General features: G+C 36.1%; 4 protein-coding genes across 5 annotated transcripts; 2 read left to right on the top strand and 2 right to left on the bottom strand.

Annotated features, from left to right (window-relative positions):
* Positions 1-689: 689 nt before the first annotated feature.
* On the top strand, positions 690-2,724 carry LOC117633182 (40S ribosomal protein S23). The gene is made up of 4 exons (XM_034366891.1): positions 690-795; positions 1,921-2,076; positions 2,185-2,311; positions 2,420-2,724. The coding sequence occupies exons 1-4, from the start codon at positions 791-793 to the stop codon at positions 2,558-2,560; spliced, it is 429 nt and encodes a 142-aa protein (XP_034222782.1). The 5' UTR covers positions 690-790; the 3' UTR covers positions 2,561-2,724.
* Positions 2,725-5,410: 2,686 nt separating this feature from the next.
* LOC117633043 (dof zinc finger protein DOF2.1-like) lies at positions 5,411-7,785 on the bottom strand. The gene is made up of 2 exons (XM_034366716.1): positions 7,392-7,785; positions 5,411-6,535 (listed from the first exon to the last, which is right to left on the bottom strand). The coding sequence occupies exons 1-2, from the start codon at positions 7,428-7,430 to the stop codon at positions 5,621-5,623; spliced, it is 954 nt and encodes a 317-aa protein (XP_034222607.1). The 5' UTR covers positions 7,431-7,785; the 3' UTR covers positions 5,411-5,620.
* Positions 7,786-14,508: 6,723 nt separating this feature from the next.
* Positions 14,509-19,927, top strand: LOC117630675 (arogenate dehydratase/prephenate dehydratase 2, chloroplastic-like). Of its 2 annotated transcripts, none has more exons than XM_034363381.1 (11): positions 14,509-14,952; positions 15,038-15,105; positions 16,218-16,310; positions 16,961-17,161; positions 17,242-17,322; positions 17,721-17,816; positions 17,894-17,971; positions 18,097-18,186; positions 18,283-18,423; positions 18,600-18,675; positions 19,518-19,927. In XM_034363381.1, the coding sequence occupies exons 1-10, from the start codon at positions 14,664-14,666 to the stop codon at positions 18,657-18,659; spliced, it is 1,197 nt and encodes a 398-aa protein (XP_034219272.1). In that variant the 5' UTR covers positions 14,509-14,663; the 3' UTR covers positions 18,660-18,675; positions 19,518-19,927. The 2 variants fall into 2 exon arrangements, with proteins under 2 accessions (XP_034219272.1, XP_034219273.1); XM_034363382.1 differs by having other exon boundaries at positions 14,587-14,952; positions 19,483-19,927.
* Positions 19,928-20,090: 163 nt separating this feature from the next.
* On the bottom strand, positions 20,091-22,407 carry LOC117630676 (NEDD8-specific protease 1). Its single transcript, XM_034363383.1, has 2 exons — positions 22,320-22,407; positions 20,091-21,078 (listed from the first exon to the last, which is right to left on the bottom strand). The coding sequence occupies exon 2, from the start codon at positions 21,052-21,054 to the stop codon at positions 20,377-20,379; it is 678 nt and encodes a 225-aa protein (XP_034219274.1). The 5' UTR covers positions 21,055-21,078; positions 22,320-22,407; the 3' UTR covers positions 20,091-20,376.
* Between the last annotated feature and the right edge of the window lie 508 nt (positions 22,408-22,915).

Below are 22,915 nucleotides of genomic sequence, written 5' to 3'. Positions count from 1 at the left end.
TTTTCTTAATCAAAGAGCAACTTCGTATTGTGTCATGTCATTTCAAATTTATTGTTCTTGTCAATTTTTTTTTTCTTATGGAGAAGAAAATTACCACACATATCTCCTAGGCTCCCAACATTCGTTCTATGATAACAAGTGTTAGCTATCACAATAGGAGGAAACTAGTGACTCGTGGATTTGAGTCTATACAACATTTTATAGATAAATATCAATTACTGGCAAGTTGCAATAACTGAAAAGAAAAAAAAAATTGTTTGGAAACTTCTCATTATACAAAGGGTACCAACAAATACAATACTTAATTGTATTAGTAGGTCGTATAATTTTCACCGTGCCAACAAGTTAAGTGTCAAGCAAGAGTAACTCACTTTGGCACAAAAATTTGACTCAAATTTTTTTAAATTAATTTGGATCCGGGGCAAACTTTTTTTTCATTTACCCGTCTACCCGTGATCATAGTTTCGGTTCTCCCTTTTCTCAATGTCACTTATATATAAAATAATAATAAAATTATATATATAAGGAAAATAAATGGATTGGACTGTGGGAAAACCTCCACATTCAAAGATCGTAGGCCTATGTGTAAATTGAAGTTTAGTGGGCCTTTCATTTAAGGCAGCTGAGGCCCATTATTTGTTTTATATCTAAGCCCAAAACGAAGACCTATATTTAAGTGAGAGTGATAAGCCCCTAGGGTTTCTCATTGCTGTTGGTGACCTAGAGCTCTTCTTGTTCTTGCGGCTCCGAAGCTCTTTCTGCTAGTCGTCGAGTCTCTTCGTCGGTCACCATGGGGTAAGCTTCCCGTTCCTACATCCATTCAATTCAGCTTTCACTTTCTGTTTGTTTTCTCTGAAACTAGTTTCTCGATAGAATTCATTGAATAGAATCTACTCAAAATCTCAGCAATATTAGTTGAATCAAATAGTTTATAATGAAGCTTAGGACTGAAATAGTATATTATTTTTTGCAAATTATTGCACACGTTTTTGGATCTTAGAACCGAGTGAATATGTTAGTTTTTCAGTGACCGGTTTGGCGGTCGAATCCATTTTGAATTTGATAAATGTATTGTTTGTGAAGTATGTGTTCGTCTATGTCCTTTAGATCTACCCGTTGTTGATTGGAAATTGGAAACTGATATTCGCAAGAAACGGTTGCTTAATTACAGTATTGATTTCGGAGGATATTTTATTTTTTCATAGAAATGTATTCGCTCAAAAAAGATCCCAGAAGAGGTTAATTGTAAATGAGAAGATTGATTACGAAGAAAAAGTAAACGAATTCGTATTCACATACATGATAATTATTTAGGAGTAAGAATAATCGTGGATTACTTTTTGAAAAAAAAAAATTTATTTGAAGTAATAAGACTATTCCAATTATAATACTCGTGAAGAAAGAGTCGTAATAAATGCGAAGTCCTTGATTTCGGTTTTCTAATTCAAAAGATTTTTATGAATTCTCCGATATTGATATAAAAGGATCCCTTTTTTTATTTCCGGTGATGCTTTTGTGACCATTTTTCCAGCAAATGTTTTCTTGATAAGAAGAAAATATTTCTACCCTTATGTTGGGTTGGTTCTGTAACCAAAATACAATTGAAATAAGCTGAACTCAAGTTCTAGAAGGCGTTTTTGTTAAATACCATCTGACTAAACTTGACTGACCAAAAATAAGCACAAAACTGGAATAGTTTTGGGAAATTTTATATTGATTAGCTGGGTTTTTACCTTGTTTATCTTCTTGTATTAGTTATTTGATGCAATTGAAAAAATCAGACTCCATACTTAGTCATGTGAAGTGACTATTTTATTGGCTGTGTTGTTGATACAAGTTTATTAAAACCAATCAATGTCAGTACAGATTTTAAATCCTTCTAGAAATAATTGACTCAACACTTGTAGCAAATTTTCGCAGGAAGACACGTGGTATGGGAGCAGCTCGCAAGCTGAAGGACCACCGCAGAAGGCAAAGGTGGGCTGACAAGTCTTACAAGAAATCTCATCTTGGAAATGAGTGGAAGAAACCATTTGCTGGATCTTCCCACGCAAAAGGCATTGTTCTTGAGAAAATGTATGGAAATTCAGCTTGATCCCTTATCCTTCACTTTTTCAACCAATCCTTTGAGGTCCGAATTCTTAGACAATAGTTCTTACATTTTTTTGGTGTTGAATTGTGCAGTGGTATTGAAGCCAAGCAGCCTAACTCTGCCATTAGAAAGTGTGCTCGAGTTCAGCTTATTAAAAATGGAAAGAAGATTGCTGCCTTTGTGCCAAATGATGGTTGCTTGAACTACATTGAAGAGAATGTGAGTGTAGTAGAGAATAAATGCTGCCAGCCCTTGGCTTTCATGTTTGAAAAAATTAAGTCTTAGTTTATTGGTTTTGGCTGTACTGATTATTGTGGCCACATGCAGGATGAGGTTCTGATTGCTGGATTTGGTCGTAAGGGACATGCTGTTGGTGATATTCCCGGAGTTAGGTTCAAGGTTGTGAAGGTCTCAGGCGTGTCACTTTTGGCCCTCTTCAAGGAGAAGAAGGAGAAGCCAAGATCTTAAATTTCCTATAAAATGTTTTATCTGTTGTGCTACTTAAACGTTTTGATTTAGAGATTTTGTCAGCATTTTATGCCTCCATTGTCAGTTGTTCTCTTCTTTCTATAATCAGATGCTTATGTTTTAATGGAAATTTTGTGGCTAAATATGTCCCGTTTCTTTGATTATGTTTTCTCGATCACTCCCATGCTCATTTTTGACTTAGCCTTTTCATTGGTTTTTGGCCTAGCTTCTATGTAGTGCGGTATCAAATCTTTTAGTAGTTTGCAATGTTTAGAGACGTGAAGTTTCTGCCTGCATGATCTCGTATCAAAATTTTGGTTTGTTATGTCACTGCGGAACGATCCCCTTTGCTGGTTTCTATACTGGTGCTTCTTCGACCTCTTCAAGTGTCAAGCTTTTTAGAGCTTTCTCATCGCTTGAATTCTCTAAACAAGTATGTAATTTTCTGATATGATCAGTCCATTTTACCAATACCATATTGATACCTTCAACCTTGCCTGCAAATCTATTAACAAATTCCAAATCCCAAGCAATTTCTTCCATATCCCCAATTAATCAATGCTCATTAGGAACGAGCGACCCTCAACATGAGATGGTTTCTTATTTGAAAATCGTACTACTTGTTGTTATTGGCACTTTAAAATGGTCATCATCCATTCATCTCATGTATAAATGCAAGAGAGAAAATGAACTTCCAAGAAACGAGAATGATTTTTATAGTGTCAATAACAACTCCCTTACTCGAATAAAAGTTGTTTACGGTGATGTTGCGTAAGTGGAAGCTTATCCTAATATGTTGTTTAACCTCCTTGTTGACTAGCTAAATACACACTACTAACTGGTTTAGCAGTGATGATAATATGGACATGGGTTTAACAAGGTGGGTGGTTCTATTCATTGGTCAAGCTCTTTGTTCTTTCCACTCCACTAGCAATGGATCATGTATGACCCCCTCACAATAGAAATTCTTGTACCTTATATATTTGGCACAGCACTCCCCACCTCCTTTGTTTTCTCCATCCTATTCACAATCTGCTCTGTTTCTGTGGTTAGCCCAACTTGGGCCAAGCCCAAGCCAGATATGGAAGCTTACAAATGAAAGCCCCATTTCTTTTGCCTTTGAAAGGCCCCTCTCTTTCCCTCTTTTGGGCTCTTAAGCCTCTTATGTGAACCCGATCGAAAAATATATTATTATAGTCAAAACTCAAACAACCCCGTTATGGAGTTGAGGTAGACCTACATATATACAAGCTTAAATTTTTTTTTATTTTTTTTTATACAAGGGATTGGAACTCGAGTACATAGTATGGAGCACATCCGTTCTAGTCAACTTGATCCATGTCTGCACATATACAAGCTTATTAAAATATATAATTAATTCACATATTAGGACTATATATATAAAAACATATTTAATCAACTACCCTGGCTTAATTGTTTTATATCAAAATTAGTACATCTAGTAACATAAGCAGCATCTAACCTGATCATCAATGCCCTTTGCCCTACAATCTAAACGACCATTCCATATAGGTATGCATGAGATGCTACTTACAATGCAACTCTTAACAGGGATGGTCACCAAGGCAACGTTTATCTTAACAGCTATGCCTGACACGTTTCTAATTGTCTTAGTTCTTAGTTTTTGGAAGTTTAAAAAAATATATTATATATATATTATTGTTTCGATGAGCAAAATTTTAAACTTTTGTTGAAAACTCTGAACATGTGACCACTTCTACCATTAAGAAGAGAAATCGCTTTGATGAAAACTTGTGAAAAAAACTAGAAATATCTGTTTTGAAGCGTAACTAAAATGATCCATACCATTTGAGTTGAAAATTCGTATAAAAATTAAATTTTGTTGGGGGGAGAAGATTTTCACTTTAGAAAAGCAAGGATGTTTAGGTGATTTTATTTATTTGGTAGTAGTAGGAGATTTCGTTATCTTGACTAATAACATGCCGTACCAATTAATATAACAGCTGGAGGAGAGCCTGATATCATATAATTATGCAAATTGGACAAATTTTGTAGGGCATGTTTGGTGAGTGAATAACGACCCCTTGTCGTTAATGAGAACTGTCATCTTCAGTATGACATGAAAATCTCATCAAAACCAAACATACCATATCATATAAAAAAAATCTGAAGTTGGAATTTGCATGTTTTCATTTTCTATTCTGAAAATCTTGTCGTCCCACTCAAATTCAAATGGCAGTCAATTTGGCAGACCAGTAATAAAATATGAAAACCAGGCACAGCTGCCCTAAACAGAGATTTTCAAACAGAAGCTGCTGATTCTGCTGACTATTATCTCACGCCCAAATCCTAACTTGGATTTGGTCTGCTAATAATATTAACAGAATGAAATCCACCAGGAAATTGGTGCCTCATGGAGTCATGCTTCACTGAAATTTTTATGCTTGGGGAGGAGAGAAGAGAACCCTATCAAATATATAATTATTCCTAGGTAATTTAATAATCCCAATTAAAATATTCCAAGAATATCTACCTGAAAACAAGATGTAATCATAGCAGAATATGTTGAAAATACCACTCATTCGAAATCCAAAGCCCTCTCTCTCTCCCTCTCTCTCTCCAACAACTTTGCTTTTCTAACAGTCAGAGAGTTCAGACTGCACAAACCATGAAACATCACTCTCTCTCTCTCTCTCTCTTCTCTCTGTCAATCTTTTTCTTTTTTATATGGAAATGTACATATGATTCTTTGGCAACCTCTGCAAGTTTCTTGACTTGGTTAGCAAACAAATCTTGGGGATTTCATTAGTTTTATCAACCAATAAAAAAGGAAACCAAAACTAAGTAAAATGAAAATGGAGATGATGATGATGATTCAAGTGAATCATATCCATATGATATAACATCTTAATGCAAAACTTAAAAGCACTAAAACTGACATTTTAAGTCTGATAAGTGAACAAATTAAAGAAGAAGAAAGAAAAAAAAAAAAAAAAACCTATTAAAAACCTATGCTTTCTTAGCTTTTGTTTTTCTTGCTGATCATCACACTAAACACTGCTGAATTCATTAAGGGTTTTACACTAGGGGACTGTGGAGAAGCCCATGCCAAGATGGAGCAAGACCATTCCAGCTCTCTACTCTTCCTGAATCACACTCATTACTAACCATATTATTGTTTGCATCTCCATTGAGCTGCCATGGGAAGCCCCACAAAACCCTGTTGCTCTCACTTTGAGGATCTCTTGCATTGCAAATCTCTTGCTTCATTGTTGTCACTGTGACTGCTGTGGTGGTTGAGTTGGTCATTTCCTCAAATGTGTGGAGCCCCATTTCTCCACATACCCCATTTTCAACCTCACCCAAACTGCTGCTGTTGCTCCCATTTCCAAACCCATAATACATGTTCTGGAAATTACCATTATGGGTTTCAAGAAACCCAGTCCTGAGTGCATCAAGAAACCCAGGTGCTGCAGCAGCTGAAGTAGTGTTCATGTTAAGGCCATGGTTTCCAAGAATAGAATGATCACCATGGGAAGTGGTGTTGTTGGGGTTTCCCAAAATAGAAAGGTGGTCTTGGTCATCAAAACCCAACTGCCCACATGACTGTCTTTGGAGCCTAGCAAATGCAAGGGTGAGGTCATTTGAATCATATCCAAGGGAAGGGAGAGGGTTATTGGAATTGGGTGTGAGGGGTTGTTGGTCTTGTGATCTCTTTGATGAGGAGGAGGATCTCTTGTTCTTCCTGCACCCACCACCCACTGGAACATTTCTCAGAGTACCCCCCTTGGTCCAGTACCTTCTGCAGGCCTTGCAGAAGTACCTTGGCTGAGAGAGGCTGTAGTTGTTGTAGTAGCAGAACTTGGTGTTTGTGGAGTCACATCTTGGGCACTTGAGAGCCTGCTCTGGTTGAGGCCTTGGCTTCCTGTCTTGCTGCTGCTGCTGTTGGGTTTTTGAGCAGACCAGCATGTCCAGTGAATGAGCTGACATTTCCTGAATTGGTCAACAAAAGTTGAAAATATTAGAAACACAAAATCAGACAAAAATCTAGGTATGTCAAGAAATGGAATAGTAGTGCTGGATATATTCTAATCTTAGCTTTTAAGTTACATATGTTACTAATTAAAATAACACATGTACCTCGACAGCTTTTTATAATGAGCCGTAACGGTTTTAGACTGCGAATCTAAATCACACATTAAAAATATGAACCCAAGTGAATTCTAGTTTAGGTTCAAAGTAAGATGATAGCAACATGATTTCATGTTTGCTTGTTTTTGAAGTTTTCTTGACACAAGAGGGGGATTTTAAATATATTAAAAAAAACGAAGAGTAAATTAGAGAAGAAGAAAGGGGATTATTATTTTCTTGGAAAATTAGACCCCATAACAAAAACCAAAAAGAAATAACTTCGTTCTTCTGGCCAAGTGTGAAAATTCAGCGCCAAGAAAATGGACTGTAGAAAACAGAAACAGAACCCCATGAATTTAATAATTTTCTTAGAATAGAAACCGCGTTATTGTAATTTGTACCCACTCAAGGACAAAAGAAGAAGAAGAAACCATCATTTATGCATAAATAACAAAAAACACAACTCAGAGATGAATTCTTCTTATGGAAAGTGAGTACTCTATGCTTCAATTCAGGTCAATATTTTTCTTCTTCTTCTTGAAGAATTGGGACCCAAGAACAAAGAATCAGCTACCAACCAGTAATCAGGTAGATAAAAAATTTATGAAGAACTTATGGACCATGCTAATATTATTGAAAATACAAAACACAGAAACAAAAAATAAAATAAAAGAGAGAAAAGAAAAAGAAAAATTGCCCAATTCTTATTGATTCCTACCTGGTGTTGTTGTCCACTTGAAGGATCCATATAGTTCATGCAATCAATCAAACACCTCTCCTTAATTTGAAAGAAATGTTTAGTTTGTGTGTGTGAGAGAGAGAGAGAGAGAGAAACTGAAAGGGTATGAAGAGTAAAGAGGGAGTTTTGGGTATAGGCAGAGTATGTCACATGCACAGTGAGGCATATAAAGCAAAGCAAGCCCAAAAACACAACACAGAGAGAGAGATGGGGTAATGATGATGATGATGGGTTTTGATCAATGAGGGATTTAGATGAGCTAGCTTGCACGCAGAGAAAGTGTGTCTGTTGAGAAAATTCGAGTCTCTTCTTCGTATCTCTGTTCTCTGCAACGGTTTCATATATAATGAGAGAGAGAGAGAGAGAGAGAGAGAGAGAGAGAGAGAGAGAGAGCCAACCAGCAGCAACATCAGCCAGTCCCCACCACCTCCCTCTACTAGCCCTATTCTTATGTGTGGGGTCCCACTCTCGCGTGGATTCAACTATTTGTGGGCCCCACAACCCCGCTTTAGTGTGGTCCCCACCACCACCACCACCTCTTCTACTTGTAATTAACCACACCTCACCTCTCTCCCTCTCACTCCCACCGCTCAACCCAATTCCTCACCTAAACCCTTTTATGCAGACAGACTGCAGCACAATCCTCGTGTTCCAAAAACATGAAGAAGAACAAAAAATGATAAAACAAAATTTTAAATACAAAATAAAACAGTGATTTGGTCTAACCTTAATAAGAGAAGAGAAGAGAAGAAAGGAGGAGGTAGGTGTTTTTGGATTCTAGTGGTGGATGGCTGGGGCCCACAGAACAAAAACATGTCTTTTATTTGATTATTTTCAATTCTATGCAATAGTTTGTCTTGTTGTTTTGTTGTTGTTGTTGTTACTGTGATTGTCTGGTTGAAGGTTCTCATGATGTGGACTGTATCATGATGGCTGGGACAGGCAACCGCAGCTGATTGTGTGTGTGTGTGTATGAGAGAGAGAGAGAGAGAGAGAGAGGATCTTGATTTTTCTTTCTCTTTTTCTTTTTCTTTTTGTTTAGAGAATAGCTTAGCTTAGGTTGTGGTCCATCTAATATTTGAGAAGATTGAGAGAACATTTTCTGACCAGTCCTAATCAAACCTAAAAGCATGCCAACCACCATTATTTTGTACCACTCTGTACTGGTTTTACGGCTGGTTAGCACATGTACGTTTTCTTCATCGATTATGTACTCAAAATATACTTGTTTTTCTTTGGTCTAATTGTAAGCCAATGAGGGAGTATACCTTAATTTGAGTGCAATCTAGTTTTACAACAGTCTATAGATTCATTGAGTTCATAGACAGGATACAGCTAATGTCATTATGTGCATTGACTGGAATCTTAAGGAAGGAAATTGATGTCTCTTCGATTTTATTTTTTTTCTTGATGATCATAACCTGGTGTTATTTAACTAATTCATATGTTATAATATGAGACGACGACGTCTATATTATATGTTGCTCTTTTTTTGGCAAATGAAGTCTTGTCAACACACTCAACTTATCTAATCTAAAAGAGAGGTCAATTATTATGTCATGAAAAATATTTATCGGTTAATTAGATCGACTTGATCAATGATCCAGATTAATAAATCTTAAAATATAACACATAAAATTGTCTAATAAGATATCATTTGTCTTGTAACATGCACCTTGGACACCTTAAATTAACTACAACCTGCAAAAGTGCAATATCGAGCCCAGATCATATCATATATCAGCTCAATGCTTCAACCAAATCTTCTCTTTTCTGCTCTGCCCAAAAAAATTAAACTATATGTAATTACCATTTCCTTGTGTTGATGAAGGTTCGTTTTCTTTGCAAAATATCACCTCTTAGATTTGTGTGGACTTGTGCTTAGAATATAATCACCCACTAACAATGACATGCTCATCATAAAGCACAAATTGAGTTTTCTTTCCATTTCCCAGTAAAGAGAAACCTTGCCTGTTTTCTTGAAAGCAATGCCAAGACTCTGATCAATGTGGTTTTTTTATTGGATCATTATAAAACCCAAAAAACAAAAACAAAAACAATATCTTAAACATGACTAGGGCATGTTTGGATATGTCACTTAGAAAATGAAATGGTTTTTGTCGGTTCTAAGGTCTTGATCTTAATCATTCACACTTGAACACACAGCAGCTTTCTTGCTCTGTCATTAAAGTTTTATCTGGAGCTATCATTCCTTAATGAGAATTATTAGCTCACTAATTGGCTTATTTGTTATAATAATCAAATTAGCGACATCATTCTTTTGTTATCCACATGCAACCCACTTATGATGGTCGATAGATCAGCCAATCAAGTGAAGATCGGACGGTTGATATTCATCCATCTTTACATGTGTTCAAATTTGCCATATTCGGACCAAGATTCTTGGAGTAGCTAGCGGGAAACACAATGTACCAACCAAGATTTTCAAGTATTTTGCATGTTATCACCTGTCAGAAACCAAGAAAATAATAAACAAACAATGATTGAGACCACCATCGTATCGCATCCTTTGGATCCTAAGAATATGAAGTTTTGGCTTCGTCTCCAAGAACCCATTTCAAGAAGAAACATATGTAAGAGCAGTTAAAATATATCCGAGGCCTTGCGTTCGAATTATGATTTCTTCTTTTATTGGATTCGAATTCACCTCTCTCTAATAACGCTTGTATAAAAGAAATATAAAAAATAAGATTATAAACAATAAATTTTGATGATGAAAATAGTTGAATAATGCAATTCACAAGCAAGCACAGCAACTTTGGGGTGCAATTACAAAACATTGTGGTGGTGGGCCAGGGATGAGATGTGGGGCCAGATGGGGATGAAAGCATCGGGATTGATCAGTCAAGTGAGTTGACTGGTCAAATGGATCGGTCAAAGAAAATACTGAGGGGGCAAAAATGAGAAAAAGAGGTAAAGTGGGATGGGAAACTGTGCCAGGCAGGGACATATATATGATAGTGATAGTGAATAGTGATAGCGTTTGCATCTTCTGTGAAGAAAAGAATCTGGACTTTGGGGGTTTGGGTTTATAACTTAATCTCACACATTCACATCACACCACCCATAGACTTTGATGGTCAAATGTATGCATCTTTTGAACCATCAAACTCTATGGGTGTGATGTGAGTGTGTGCCTTATTCAACATGGTTTATGGTAAATTTTCTTTGTGATTTGTTATAAATAAAGCGAATTTATTAATTTGATGATTCGGTTCTTTGATCTGACTGTGATTAAAACAATAAGCTTTACAATTATTCCTAATAATATTCTCACTGCTAAAGTTATTGCTTTATGTAATTGATTAACTTGGTTCATTGAACGTGATTTGTCACACATATTTTTATAGACGGAATTCTAAGATATTTTAGAGAATCACTATTTTCGCTCGTATCGAATTCTCACGATTGAATTTCTCAATTGGGCAGCACGCATTTTCTCATGTTTCTTACGAAGCAATGCTGCAATGAATGTGGCTTGCCATATAATGAATAGTGAGGCATTGTACTTTCCTAGTTTTTCCTAATTTATTTTATTTATTTATGAAGAATTATACATTAAAAAATGAAACCTTTTTTTGGCTAAGGTTTCAAGTTTAAATGTATATTTGTTTATAAAGAAAAGAAAAAGAAAAACTCACATTAAAAAAGAAAAAATCAGAAATTTTTTAAAAAAAAAAGAAAAAATAATTGAAGTTGAAGTTGAAGTTGAAGTTGAAGTGTGAACAAAGTTGAGGCTGGTTGTTAGAAATTCCAGAAGCGGGAATAGGAGGAGCCGACTTGGAGAAGCAAAGAAACACGTAGGGACAGCTGTGAGTGATATGGTCGGTGTAGTGCGGGCTCCACCGGATAATGCCCCTGTCGCTCTTGCTCGGACACGTGGCACCACCTATGCGGCTACGAGACGAATATTTCAGTTTACGAGGAAAGTACACCGCAGCACCACAAACAGTCCCTACACCCTCACCTGTCAAGTCCTACTGGGCCGCCTTAGTGGGCTTTACCGGTGGACCCTCACCCTTGTCCTCCCTTCTCAAGCAAAGGATAATTCTCCTCAATTATTTTATTATTTTAGGTATTTTTTAATTTGATTATATTATTTATATTTTCATTATACAAAGAAATTTATAAATGATAAATTACTTTAATAGCATATTTATTTGTCAGTAACGAATATGCATTCTCTAATAAATATTTAAGTTAAGGATTGATTATATATTTCTAATCTCAGTAGTTCGATTGCATTTAAAAGACTACAAACATATTATAAATGTAATCTAACAGTCAAGATAAGAAATATGTAACTAATTCTTAATATAAAATATTTATGGAAGAATCTCCCTATAAAAAGAATGTGAATGATTCTAATTGTCGAATTCCTAGTGTTTTTCTTTTTTTGCCAAGCCGACTTCCTGGTGTTTTCTAACACATAACAAATAAGAAAAATATATAAATTTCATATTAAAATCCGTAATAACACTCACTTAAAATCTGTACAAACAATTTTAATTTATATACTATAATTTAGATATAATTAGTAAACAACTCAATGAAAATAACTTCTTTCCATACAGTTTCTTTATTTCCCAATTTCAAAGTTCCCTGCATTAGCCTAATGGCTTACCCTACCCTACAATATTCTATTTTTATAATAGAGATGAGGTTAGTTGGTTATTGGGCACGTGGGAATAATGATGGGAGAGTCACGCGGGGCACGAGAAGGGAACAGGTACACGTCATCATGGGCCGGATGGGATGAGATCATGAGAGTGGGTGTTTGGTAACGGATTGGGTTTTGTCGCCAAGTGTGGGAATGGGTCAGTTATGAAACATGTTTAGCGACTACGGTCCAAATTGTATTTAACTTATGACGAGAGCTTTGGTAACGTATACATTTTTTATTTTGTTCATACATTTCATGCAATGTTGCTTGAGAGGCTCAAGGTCCACTCCCTCTATCACATAAAAACAAACAAAAAAACTGAATTTTTCATATTTCGAACTTAATCTTTGAGATTTTCTTTGATTATGTTAAATTATATTATCAGAAATAATTAACTTTAAAAATTATGCAAAAAATGGGATTCAAACGCAAAATATATAATGTAATGAGTTTTCATTAGGTTATACGAGTTTTTTTTGTTTTCCCAACAGAAAATAGTGGGTGACCGTGGAGTAGTGCAAATAGCTCTATCATGCAGGGTTTCTGATTTTTAAAAGCCCTTAAAAAACAAAAGTTAATGAAAATCGATACGATACAAATCTCCAAAACTTATTGTAGATGATATTTTTGTTTAGAATGATTTTGAGTATTAAAATTGTCTATCACCTGATTGAATATAGTTCTTTAGACGACTTCATACAGAATGTGAAAGCCTAAAAAGACATAATCATGTCAATGAAAAACAATATACTAGAATGAAAGTGAGGTGGATATATATATATTCCATCGTTTTGACCTGCCAAAACACGTTTAAGGAACAGTTTTTAACCAAGATTTCATTACTATTTTAATCCACGATTTGACTAATAAATATACCTTGTCGGCATTATTTTAATGCTAAAACAAGGCCAAGTGGCCATGTGTCATCCTCAAGATTAACAACTAATTAAGGGCCTTTGCTTTCTCATCTTGACACATCAGCAGCCAGGAAGCCACAAGGCTGCTTCCATTATGCAAGATCACATAATAAAATTTACTTCCAATTAAACCAAAGCCATACTTGATTTAATGTCAGATTTAACAAGGTTTTTAGTAATTAAATTTTTATAATATTGTTAACCACTAGTTATTATGAAGCTGTGTTTGTAGAGACAACAATTTTTCAATAGACTTTTTGGAGTCTATAAAGTTGCTTCATGCCAAAACAGTAATTTGAAGAAGTCACCTCTTTGTTCTAGTCCCTCAAATCAAGAAGAGATCAAGAACACATTTGAGACATGTTGGGAGTTACTATTGTGATATGCCATTAATATTATTTGGGTCTCCCTACTAATGCTAGAACGGATAAACAAAACATAATCCGTGGTGGAACATAATCCGTGGTGGGAAATCATGTTGATGTCGGTAAAGAAGTTTTAAAGAAAATTGTGTGTCATGCAATCATGTCATATCTTTAAGTGTGTTTTCATTGCTAGTTAGCATATGTTATGAGATTCAAAATGTCATTGCAGGATGTTGGTGGTCAAAACATGATGAGAAGAGAATTCATTGGAAATTATGGAAATCGATATACCAACATAAATTTTAGTGATTATTCGCTTCAACGATTTGTGAGTTTTAATTAGGCTCTACTTTGTAAACAGGATTGGCGAATTATAGATTTGCCTAACTTTTTGATAGCATGAATGTTCAAGGGCAGATACTTTCCAAAATATGTTGGCAAAGAAGCTTTCTTTTTAATTAAAATGTGGATATAGCAACCGTGATTGTCAGAGATTAGCAAGGGCACTTGAAATGGGTTCCAAGCATCTATACTTGACACCGAGTTAGATGCTGTAAAATGTTGGAATCTATTTCGCTTTCGACTCTTTTGTGACTCTTATAGTTAAATATCATTATTTTATTTGAGAAGGTTTTAACAAGGCCACACTTCTAAACATCAACATCATTGTTTGATTTGTTGAGATTAATGAATTCTTGTTTGACTTTAAAAAAACAAAAAAAGCTAAAAGACTATAAATATTGAAAAGTTTCACCAAGCAACCCAAGAGGTTTGGAAATACTGGCTAGTTCCTGCAAGTTGGGCGAATGTTAGCTGGATACTCTGTGAGATCCAGCGTTCGAAACTCAACTTGTGAAAAACACCCCCTAAAAAGAGCTTTACTGTAAACAATCCCGGCTTGAAGTGGGTGCAACTTTGCCACCATTTTTTTCTACAAAAAAAACAAATAATAAAAATAATTTCACCAAGCACATACCAATTTATCAACTTTTAGGTCATTCCAAATTTCACCAAGCACATACTATTCACTCGTTCGATACTTTTATTTTTTTGTAATTTGGGCTTCATTTTCATGGGCTCAATCAAAATTTGGGACCCCAAGGCTGGGGAAGGTTTTTGAGTTTCGTTGAGGCCAGAGTTCACGTTTCTTACAACCCAATCTAATTTCCATTTTTAAATGGAAAAAATTAAATAAAATTAAAAGTGAATAAGCAAAACATTTTATAGACTTTTGAGCATCTCGGAAAATATCTCAGGCGCCGTCTGGAACTTCTTTCAACCCGCCATGGCGGCGTCTTCTGTTGCACGATCCGCAACAACCCGTTTCCCACCAAACTTCGTATCGAAACCCTCGCAGTCCGATCACTTTAAAACCGCTTTAAACTTCGACCCTCGCTTCAAACGCTGTCGCATCGCCCTGGCCGTGGCCTCTCTTCGCTCAGACGACAACGATCGCAGCAGAAACGGCGGCGACGGCCACAACCACCTGGTTGGAGGTGCTCTCGAATTGGACAGCAGCGCCTTGGAGGACTTCCCCTACGACGTCGTATCGAAAGACTTGCATACTCTCCCAAGTACCATTTTTCGCCCTTGTCATTGTTGTGATTGCTCTGTAACAAATCGGGTGTCATTTTCGGTTTCGTGTCTTCCTTGCCTCAGGACCTTTGTCGTCTACCCATCTCTCCAATTCGGTCTCTGATGGCTCCCGCCTTCGTGTTGCATATCAGGTAAAGAGAAAAAAATAAAAAAATCTGAGTGATAAATAGCTAAGCCAAGTAGATAGCACTCAATTGAAACATTTCCACCGTTATGACTGAATGTAGCTACCCCATTTTTTTCTTTTTGTTAGTTACTTATATGTGTGTGTTCTAGCAGGAGGAATTTTAATTGATCAACTAACATTCAATTTCTGATAAAAGGTTTTCTTTTTAATTAACAAGCATGGATTTCAATATTAATAGATGAGTAGAATATCATGACTGTATATGCATATATTGTACATATCTTTGATGTGTATGTATTGATTATGTTCGAAGTGCACCTGGTGTAAAAGTAGCTTGACTTTATACCTCTCACTAACTTTTTACTGAGTTGGTTTTATTAGAAACCAACCCTTGATTGAACATTCTTCTTGTATCCATCATGCGTGCCAGTTTTATGATCATTAAAGATTAGGAGCTCCCCTATCTGGAATGTGAATAATATTTATAGTTTGATAAATTTTTGTTGTTGCTTTCAAATAGATAGGAAAACGTCAAATGTTAATTGGTATCTGATTTGACTTAAATTATTGCGTGCACGACAACTATAAAGAGAATATGCAGTCCAATAATGGCTTTGGACAAACATTCTAGTTTTCTTACCATGCAATTTTGCAACAATTGTGATTTTTGATAAAGTTGAATTATGGCTCTGAATGATACAATTTTTGATTCACAGTTTCAAACGAAAGCATCATTATGTGTGTGTGCCTGCGTAATGCTATTCTCTACGACAGTCCTTATATAAGGACTTGTTTCTCATTTATAAGGACGGCTGAAGTCTCACCTATTGTGTATATTAGCTCTCTAGATTTGATCTAATTGCTGAGAAGTATATCCTTAGACAAGGCTTTTGTAAATCTGTTCTAAATGGTTAATATACTCAACCAGAGTCATCACTTTATTTTCTGGCTGGAACTTGAGGGTCTTCAACTGAGGTTTTCATTTGATCATTTTCATATGCATGTGTGTGATGAATTTGGTTAATGCTAATTTTCCCTCAAATTATTTAAGTTTGGGATTGGTATTGAATGAAATTAATTCAATTGTTTATAAATGGTTGAATGTTGAAATTTCAGGGGGTTCGTGGAGCATATAGTGAATCAGCTGCGGAGAAAGCATATCCAAACTGCGAAGCAGTGCCTTGTGAACAATTTGATACCGCTTTTGAAGTGAATACTTAACAATTTTTTTTTTTATCATCATCATTTTTCTCATTGTTGTGTGACTAACTTTCATTTTAGGTTTTCAATAGTTGTGAATGAGTATTCACCTACAATGCATATGGAATGTGGAAATGAAATGATCATGAGGCTCCACAGTTAGTAATTGTTAAGGGAAACTGCATTTGATTTCATGGACTTTAAACCACTGGACATTGCTAAGTCAGGCTGCATGTGAAAGGTTTTTTCCTTTAGGGGCTTGATTTTGTAAGAAGTAAAGTAACTGATAGCATGATTTTGGAATAGTGAAAATTTAGTTCTCCTTCCCTTGGAATTACTCTAACTTTTGATTATGCAAAAATTTGGAGTTAGAAGCCTTTTGTATATAAAAGAAGGGTCTTTGGTATAATCAAAATGATGGACAAATTTACCTTAATATGTTAAAGTAGGGAAGGAGTTTTTAGGAAAATATTGTACGCTCCATATTTCTTCCCCTTCGTGTTGTTTTTGACTTGTGCATATTTGATGCCGCAAGGAGTATGGTTATCAATTTCATCTCTAATAGGAAAACTACTAAACTGTCGAATAATGGAAATCATGTTCTTAAATATGGGCTTAACTGTAAGTGTTTTATTCTTTCCCCATTCAACTCAATGCAGGCTGTTGAACGTTGGCTTGTGGACAGAGCAGTCTTACCAATTGAGAATTCATTAGGTGGAAGCATCCACAGAAACTATGACCTTTTACTCAGGCACAGGTTGCATATAGTAGGGGAAGTGAAACTTGCAGTTCGGCATTGCTTACTGGCTAATCTTGGTGTTGAAGTGGAAGACCTGAAAAGGGTTCTTAGCCATCCACAGGTATATAAAGCAGTGCTCCTAGATTCTCTGTCCATATAGTTTTTTCTCATGATTCCCCCCAATAACTAGTCATATTTCAGGCTCTTTCTCAGTGTGAGCACACGTTAACCAAGTTGGGATTGGTCCGAGAAGCAGTGGATGATACTGCTGGTGCAGCAAAGGTACGCCCTTGATCAGGTAGTTGGGCAGCTGATTTTCGAGTCCATTAAGTCCTGATACCAAGTTACCTCACTAGTCAGGATTTGTGCATAGTATTTGTGTTTGTGTTCGGAGTTTTTCTTCTCTATCTTTCCCTCCAAAAACTATAATTGGGTGTCTATTTAAGTGGAGCCACTTCAATACAGTCATCGCATGGGGCCTGCCTATTTTAAGTGGAACAACTTTCATTACTCTCAGCTCAGGGGGCCTTCTGGTCCAGTATGGTTGAAGTAGGTTGCATTATTTGAGGCTACAGATAAAACTACAATCTTCTTAATTAAATTGTCTATTACTTTCACCTAATTGTAACTATCATGGCTTTTATATTGGTGTCGCTGACTGTGTACTCTATAAATTGTAGCATGTTGCTTTCCACAAACTAAAAAATACAGGAGCTGTTGCTAGCTCAGCAGCTGCAGACATTTATGGTCTGACGATACTTGCACAGGATATTCAGGTTTGTCGCGAAGGACATTTGGTGTGCTCATGATTTCTACTTCACTCCAGTGATAATTTATATGCTTCTATGTACAGGATGATTGTGACAATGTGACCCGGTTTCTAATGCTTGCAAGAGAACCTATTATTCCTGGCACAGATAGACCATTCAAGGTTAAGCCCTTGCAGGATTAACAAGTTTTGGTTTTTGAACACATTGGTATCCAGTTTACTGTAGGTAGACCTCCTTTTATAAATTGATTTTTTTGTTGTTAATCACACGGTTATTGAATTTATAGACGAGTATAGTTTTCTCACTAGAGGAAGGCCCTGGGGTCCTTTTTAAGGCGCTTGCTGTTTTTGCTTTGCGTCAAATCAATCTCACAAAGGTTGGTCCTGGATTTTTTATTTTTTATTTATTTTTATGAGGCTTCCTATAGTTGCTTGGTGCAACTGTTGATTTCTCAATTTGTTTCGTTAACCAGATTGAAAGCCGTCCCTTGCGGAAGCAACCGCTGCGAGCATCTGATGATAATAATGGCAGATACTTTGACTATCTTTTTTATGCGGATTTTGAAGCATCAATGGCTGATCAAAGTGCACAAAATGCCCTTAGGCATCTGAAGGTTCTTTTTTCTTTTTGTTGGGTTTTTGTTTTGTTGTGCGTGTGTGTGTTTTTTTTTTTTTTTTGGGGGGGGGGGTGTTTTGTGTGGGTGGTGTGTGGGCCTGGGGAGAAGGGAGGGGAGGGTGTGGTGTGTATCTTCAGTTGAAATTTTTCCTCAACCCTAAATTTCCTTGGCAGGAATTCGCCACATTCTTGCGGGTGCTAGGGAGTTATCCGATGGATAGAAGCATGATATGAATGACCTACAAATGTGGTAAGAGTAACTTGTGAACCCTTTCATATAAATTTGAGCCCTTCAAGGTTTGGTTGCACCACAAAGTCACATATATTCCATTAAAACAAAATTAAAATTACAAGTTCTCTCTTGCATTTTTTTTTCGTACTTATAATTTCAAGGTGGGACCTACAATTATTAGAAACTTCCTCCCATTTCAGTAATTTTCTTTTTAATGAAGTGGAAGGTTCTACTCACCTATAAAAAGGTGAGTACAACCTTCCACAAGTTACTATCTTTTCAAAAGTTAAATCCAGTAAGAGTAAATTACGCAGAGCTTTAGGTGAGTAGAACCTTCCACAAGTTACTATCTTTTCAAAAGTTAAATCCAATAAGAGTAAATTACGCAGAGCTCTCTTGAAGTTTACTGAAATTTCAGAAACCTATTTTAACAAATCACACAAAGCTCCCGTGATACAATGCACTAAGCATATGTAATTTTTTGAAATAGTAAAAAGTTCCTGTACTTTTCCTAAACCTCGTTGTAGCTTGATGTAGTTTCCTTATAAATAGTTATGACAAAGTGTATGCAAAAGAAAGTGACAGGTATATCTTTTTCTTCCTAATATCAACTCTCTATACTTGATCCTTCCATCATTTTCTTTATTATGTAGAAAATATTACCTATATTAAGAATGTTGTGATAATGTAAAATTTACAGCATAATTTAAGGTGCAGATGTTTTTGCATGTTTTATGATGTTTCAATTCTCTTCTGTGAGCGTTTGATTTCTGATACTTTCTTTTTCTTTTTATCATTGGTCTTGCTGTTGCATGGATTATGAAGGTATCTTTGAAATGTGGATGATTTTCCTTGTGCAGCTTTCGTCTTCAATCATTGTCAAATTTCAAGAATAAAATTGACCAAATTACATCACAAATATTTCTGAAGCTCACTTTACTCTTTGCTGTTGTGCGCCCCTGCAAGTACAGAAGTTGGATAATATATTGTTAATAGATGCTGGTTGACATTGCACGTGGATGCAATTTTGCAGCGTCTTCTCTCAACTTTTTTCATTTAATTATTAGAAATATTTAAAATTATTAGGTTTCCCCCCTCTATTCTTGAGAAAATTTAGTCATCTCGCCGGCATTCTTATTGCTGTCATCTTCTCAGATTTTCTGCCCCCTTGTTTGTTAAGTGTTTTTATATATTTTAAATTGGACTTGTTTATCAAGTTTAAATAATTATTATATATTGATTATCATCAATATGACGTTCATTGTTACAATTTCTAGTTTCAATGTCTATATTATTTTTGAAAATTTGAGACATACAGTTTAAAATCCTTCATTCAATGCTATTCTGCCACCTACAAGGAGCAGAGAGAATTGTTCAACATGCAAAATTCAGCTTTTTGTTGGAGCATAGAGATGTTCAGAGAACACAAAAAATTATAGGAAAACCTGCATAGAACAAGTATTATAAATATGAAACTTCTGAAGCTCTAGAATGCCATCAAATGCTTCTACTAGCCAGTGTGCTTATGTTCCTGGTCCAAGAACCAGGGGAAGTGGGCATGTTCTAGAAGAATTCTACAAGCATCTCATATCAAAAAAAAATAAAGGAACCTATCAAGCAAGCAGATCTATCTAATAAGCTACTTTGTGTTTACAGGCTTCCCAAAACATCAGTAACTCTCTTGTTCCCTTTTACATTCTCTCACTTTGTAAGCAAACCTCACTTAATGGGCATGAGATCTCTGATCTGCCCGAGGATCTCGTTTCGCATTCTGGCAACAACATATGGGGTAACCTGCCCCTGCACAGCAGAGAACCACATTTTATCTCCATCTTTGTCTTTCTCTCCATACCAGCTGCATATAAACCTTGCAATGGCCAACACATACAGGCCACAATCATAACCGTTCATTTGCTGCGGTGAAGAGTTACACTCGTGATAAACGGGCTTCGTTGCGGAACTGGAGACACTCATAAAGCTAACAACAGCGTTGTAAAGTCGTTTGGCGTGGATACTATTCATCCCTCTATTGCTATCATGATGAAAAAATTTGTTAGAGTTTCTCTCAAATGCAAGTAGGCTCCAGTGAGACCCGCCTCCAGCTTCACTCACATCATCATTGTCATTTATGGGAAAGATTACCAGTTTTTTCTCAGGCAAATGAAGAGGTTCTAGGAACTCTGTTAGGCCTTGACCAACTGGGTAATTCATTATACAGAATGCAATTGAAGGTGGAACCAGCAGGATCTCCTCAGAACACGATGATAGATAACTGAAATAGAACTCAATGATTCGATCATTGAGAAAATATGGGCCACTGAGGATATCCAAGTCTGATCGTCGGAGTACAACATCATTGTAGCTGAGAATCTTTTCATCAGGATTGGTTTTTCCCATTTGGTAGATAATGTTTATGTACTCCTGATCAAACAAAATTCAAAAACCCGAGTTAGGCCATCATATAGAAAGCAAGGATTCGATACTTTAGAAACATAATAATGAAAAACGTAAGAAATCGATAGAAATAGGCCATTGAAGTAACAATAATGTGATAGTCAGACAGTTGCTCACACCAGGACCATCCTGTGCAAGCTCTAAATGTGGCCGTCATCAACTCTAACCTCACAACTAGTGGCAGAGCCACTCCTAGGCCTGGAGTGGCCCTGGCCCCCTTAGATTTTCATCTCTCCTATATCACAACAACTGTCCTTGGCGCCACTATACACAGGAACACTCATCTTCCAATTGAAACACTTAATTTATGAAAAGGAGGACAAAATCACAAACATTATCTTCCCAAATTCAGCTTCTTGAACGAAATGCATTCAACCAACAGTCAAAAGAACGAAATATACAAATTCATTGCCCTTTGCATAAGAATGCCATCAAACATAGCAACATATCCTTGCGTTCCTAAACGGAATATCTACGTTTTTTCCCCGTGACAAATAGTGGCACAACATTTCCAAATACCAGTCCTCCCATATGGATTAACATAAACCAAACATTCTTTCTTACCAAGTGGAGGAACACCATTCACCTTTGCTGGATTTTGCAACCACTCTTTGGCATCAATATACTACAATTGCACAAACCTTTTACACAACCGGTTTATTCACAAACAACCAACTTAGCAGAAAAACAACATTATACGAAAGCGGTCTACAATTCATTCTATCAAATCTTGAACTCAATACCACTTCCCGTACTAATATACAGTTCTTTCGGCTCTCCGGGGTGGAAAAAGGTTGAAGAAATCTAGGGCACAAGATAGCAGAATGGAATATTGCTTGTGTGAGTGTGTGCCCTAGAACTGAAAAATGGGTAACCCTATAACCATTTCAATAAGAAATAAACGCAACCCACCACCAAAAATTCACCCAAAGAACAAAACCCAGCTCAGTTTCCCATTCCATCGAGTACAATTTTCACTATAAGTTATTTGGCTCCAAAATAAAATCCCAACCAAAGCAAGAGAAATTCCTGACCTCACTACCAGTTTGGCTTAAACAACCTAAGGGTTCTTGTTTCTTCTTCTTCAATTGCTTAAATATTATTAAGATCAGAGATTTTATATCTCAGGGTTTGATGAAGATTTTGATGCAAAGAACAAGGCAAGAGATTTATAAACGATTGAAAAGAGAGAAGGTAGAGCAACTTACAGAGCGATTTCAAGGACGTTTGGTTAACATTGAGAAGACGAAGCCCTCTCGCGCTTGAACACTGTCACACGAGTTGAGAGACAAATGGGGTTTTATAAGAGACAAATTGGGCTGCTTTATTAATCTTCGTTACTTTTAGCCCACGTATTTGTTTTTTTTACCCCTTTTTCATTTCAGTCCTTATAATTTCAAGTTTTACAATTGTAGTGTTGTATTTTAGTTTGACTTGCAATGAGGTCCAAATCACTTGCTTATATATATCTCCGACCAAAAAATAATTGTTGGACGGCTACCATAGTTCTTAGACTCCTAAATTGTGGTTAATTGGCCATGACACTCGTAGTGGAGCACTATGCCAAGTTGTCAACTAGCCACTAGCCATAGTGCTTAGAGAAGAGCACCAACTTTTTTTTTTTTTTTTTTAAATTTAAAAGTTTTCTTTTCACATTGTAAAATGGGATTAATAATATACAAAAATAAAAGTCATTTTACAATTCTCTTTTGTGTTTATACACCGGATAAAATAAGTGTATGATGTTTGTTTTGGAGTATCAAGCTTTCAAATGAAACGTAAAAATTTACTGAATAATTAAAGA

Source organism: Prunus dulcis, chromosome 6 (assembly GCF_902201215.1).
Source record: "Prunus dulcis chromosome 6, ALMONDv2, whole genome shotgun sequence".
Classification (NCBI taxonomy): Eukaryota; Viridiplantae; Streptophyta; class Magnoliopsida; order Rosales; family Rosaceae; genus Prunus; species Prunus dulcis.
The sequence above is the reverse complement of the archived record's forward strand: the minus strand, read 5'-3'. Positions and strand labels throughout refer to the sequence as shown.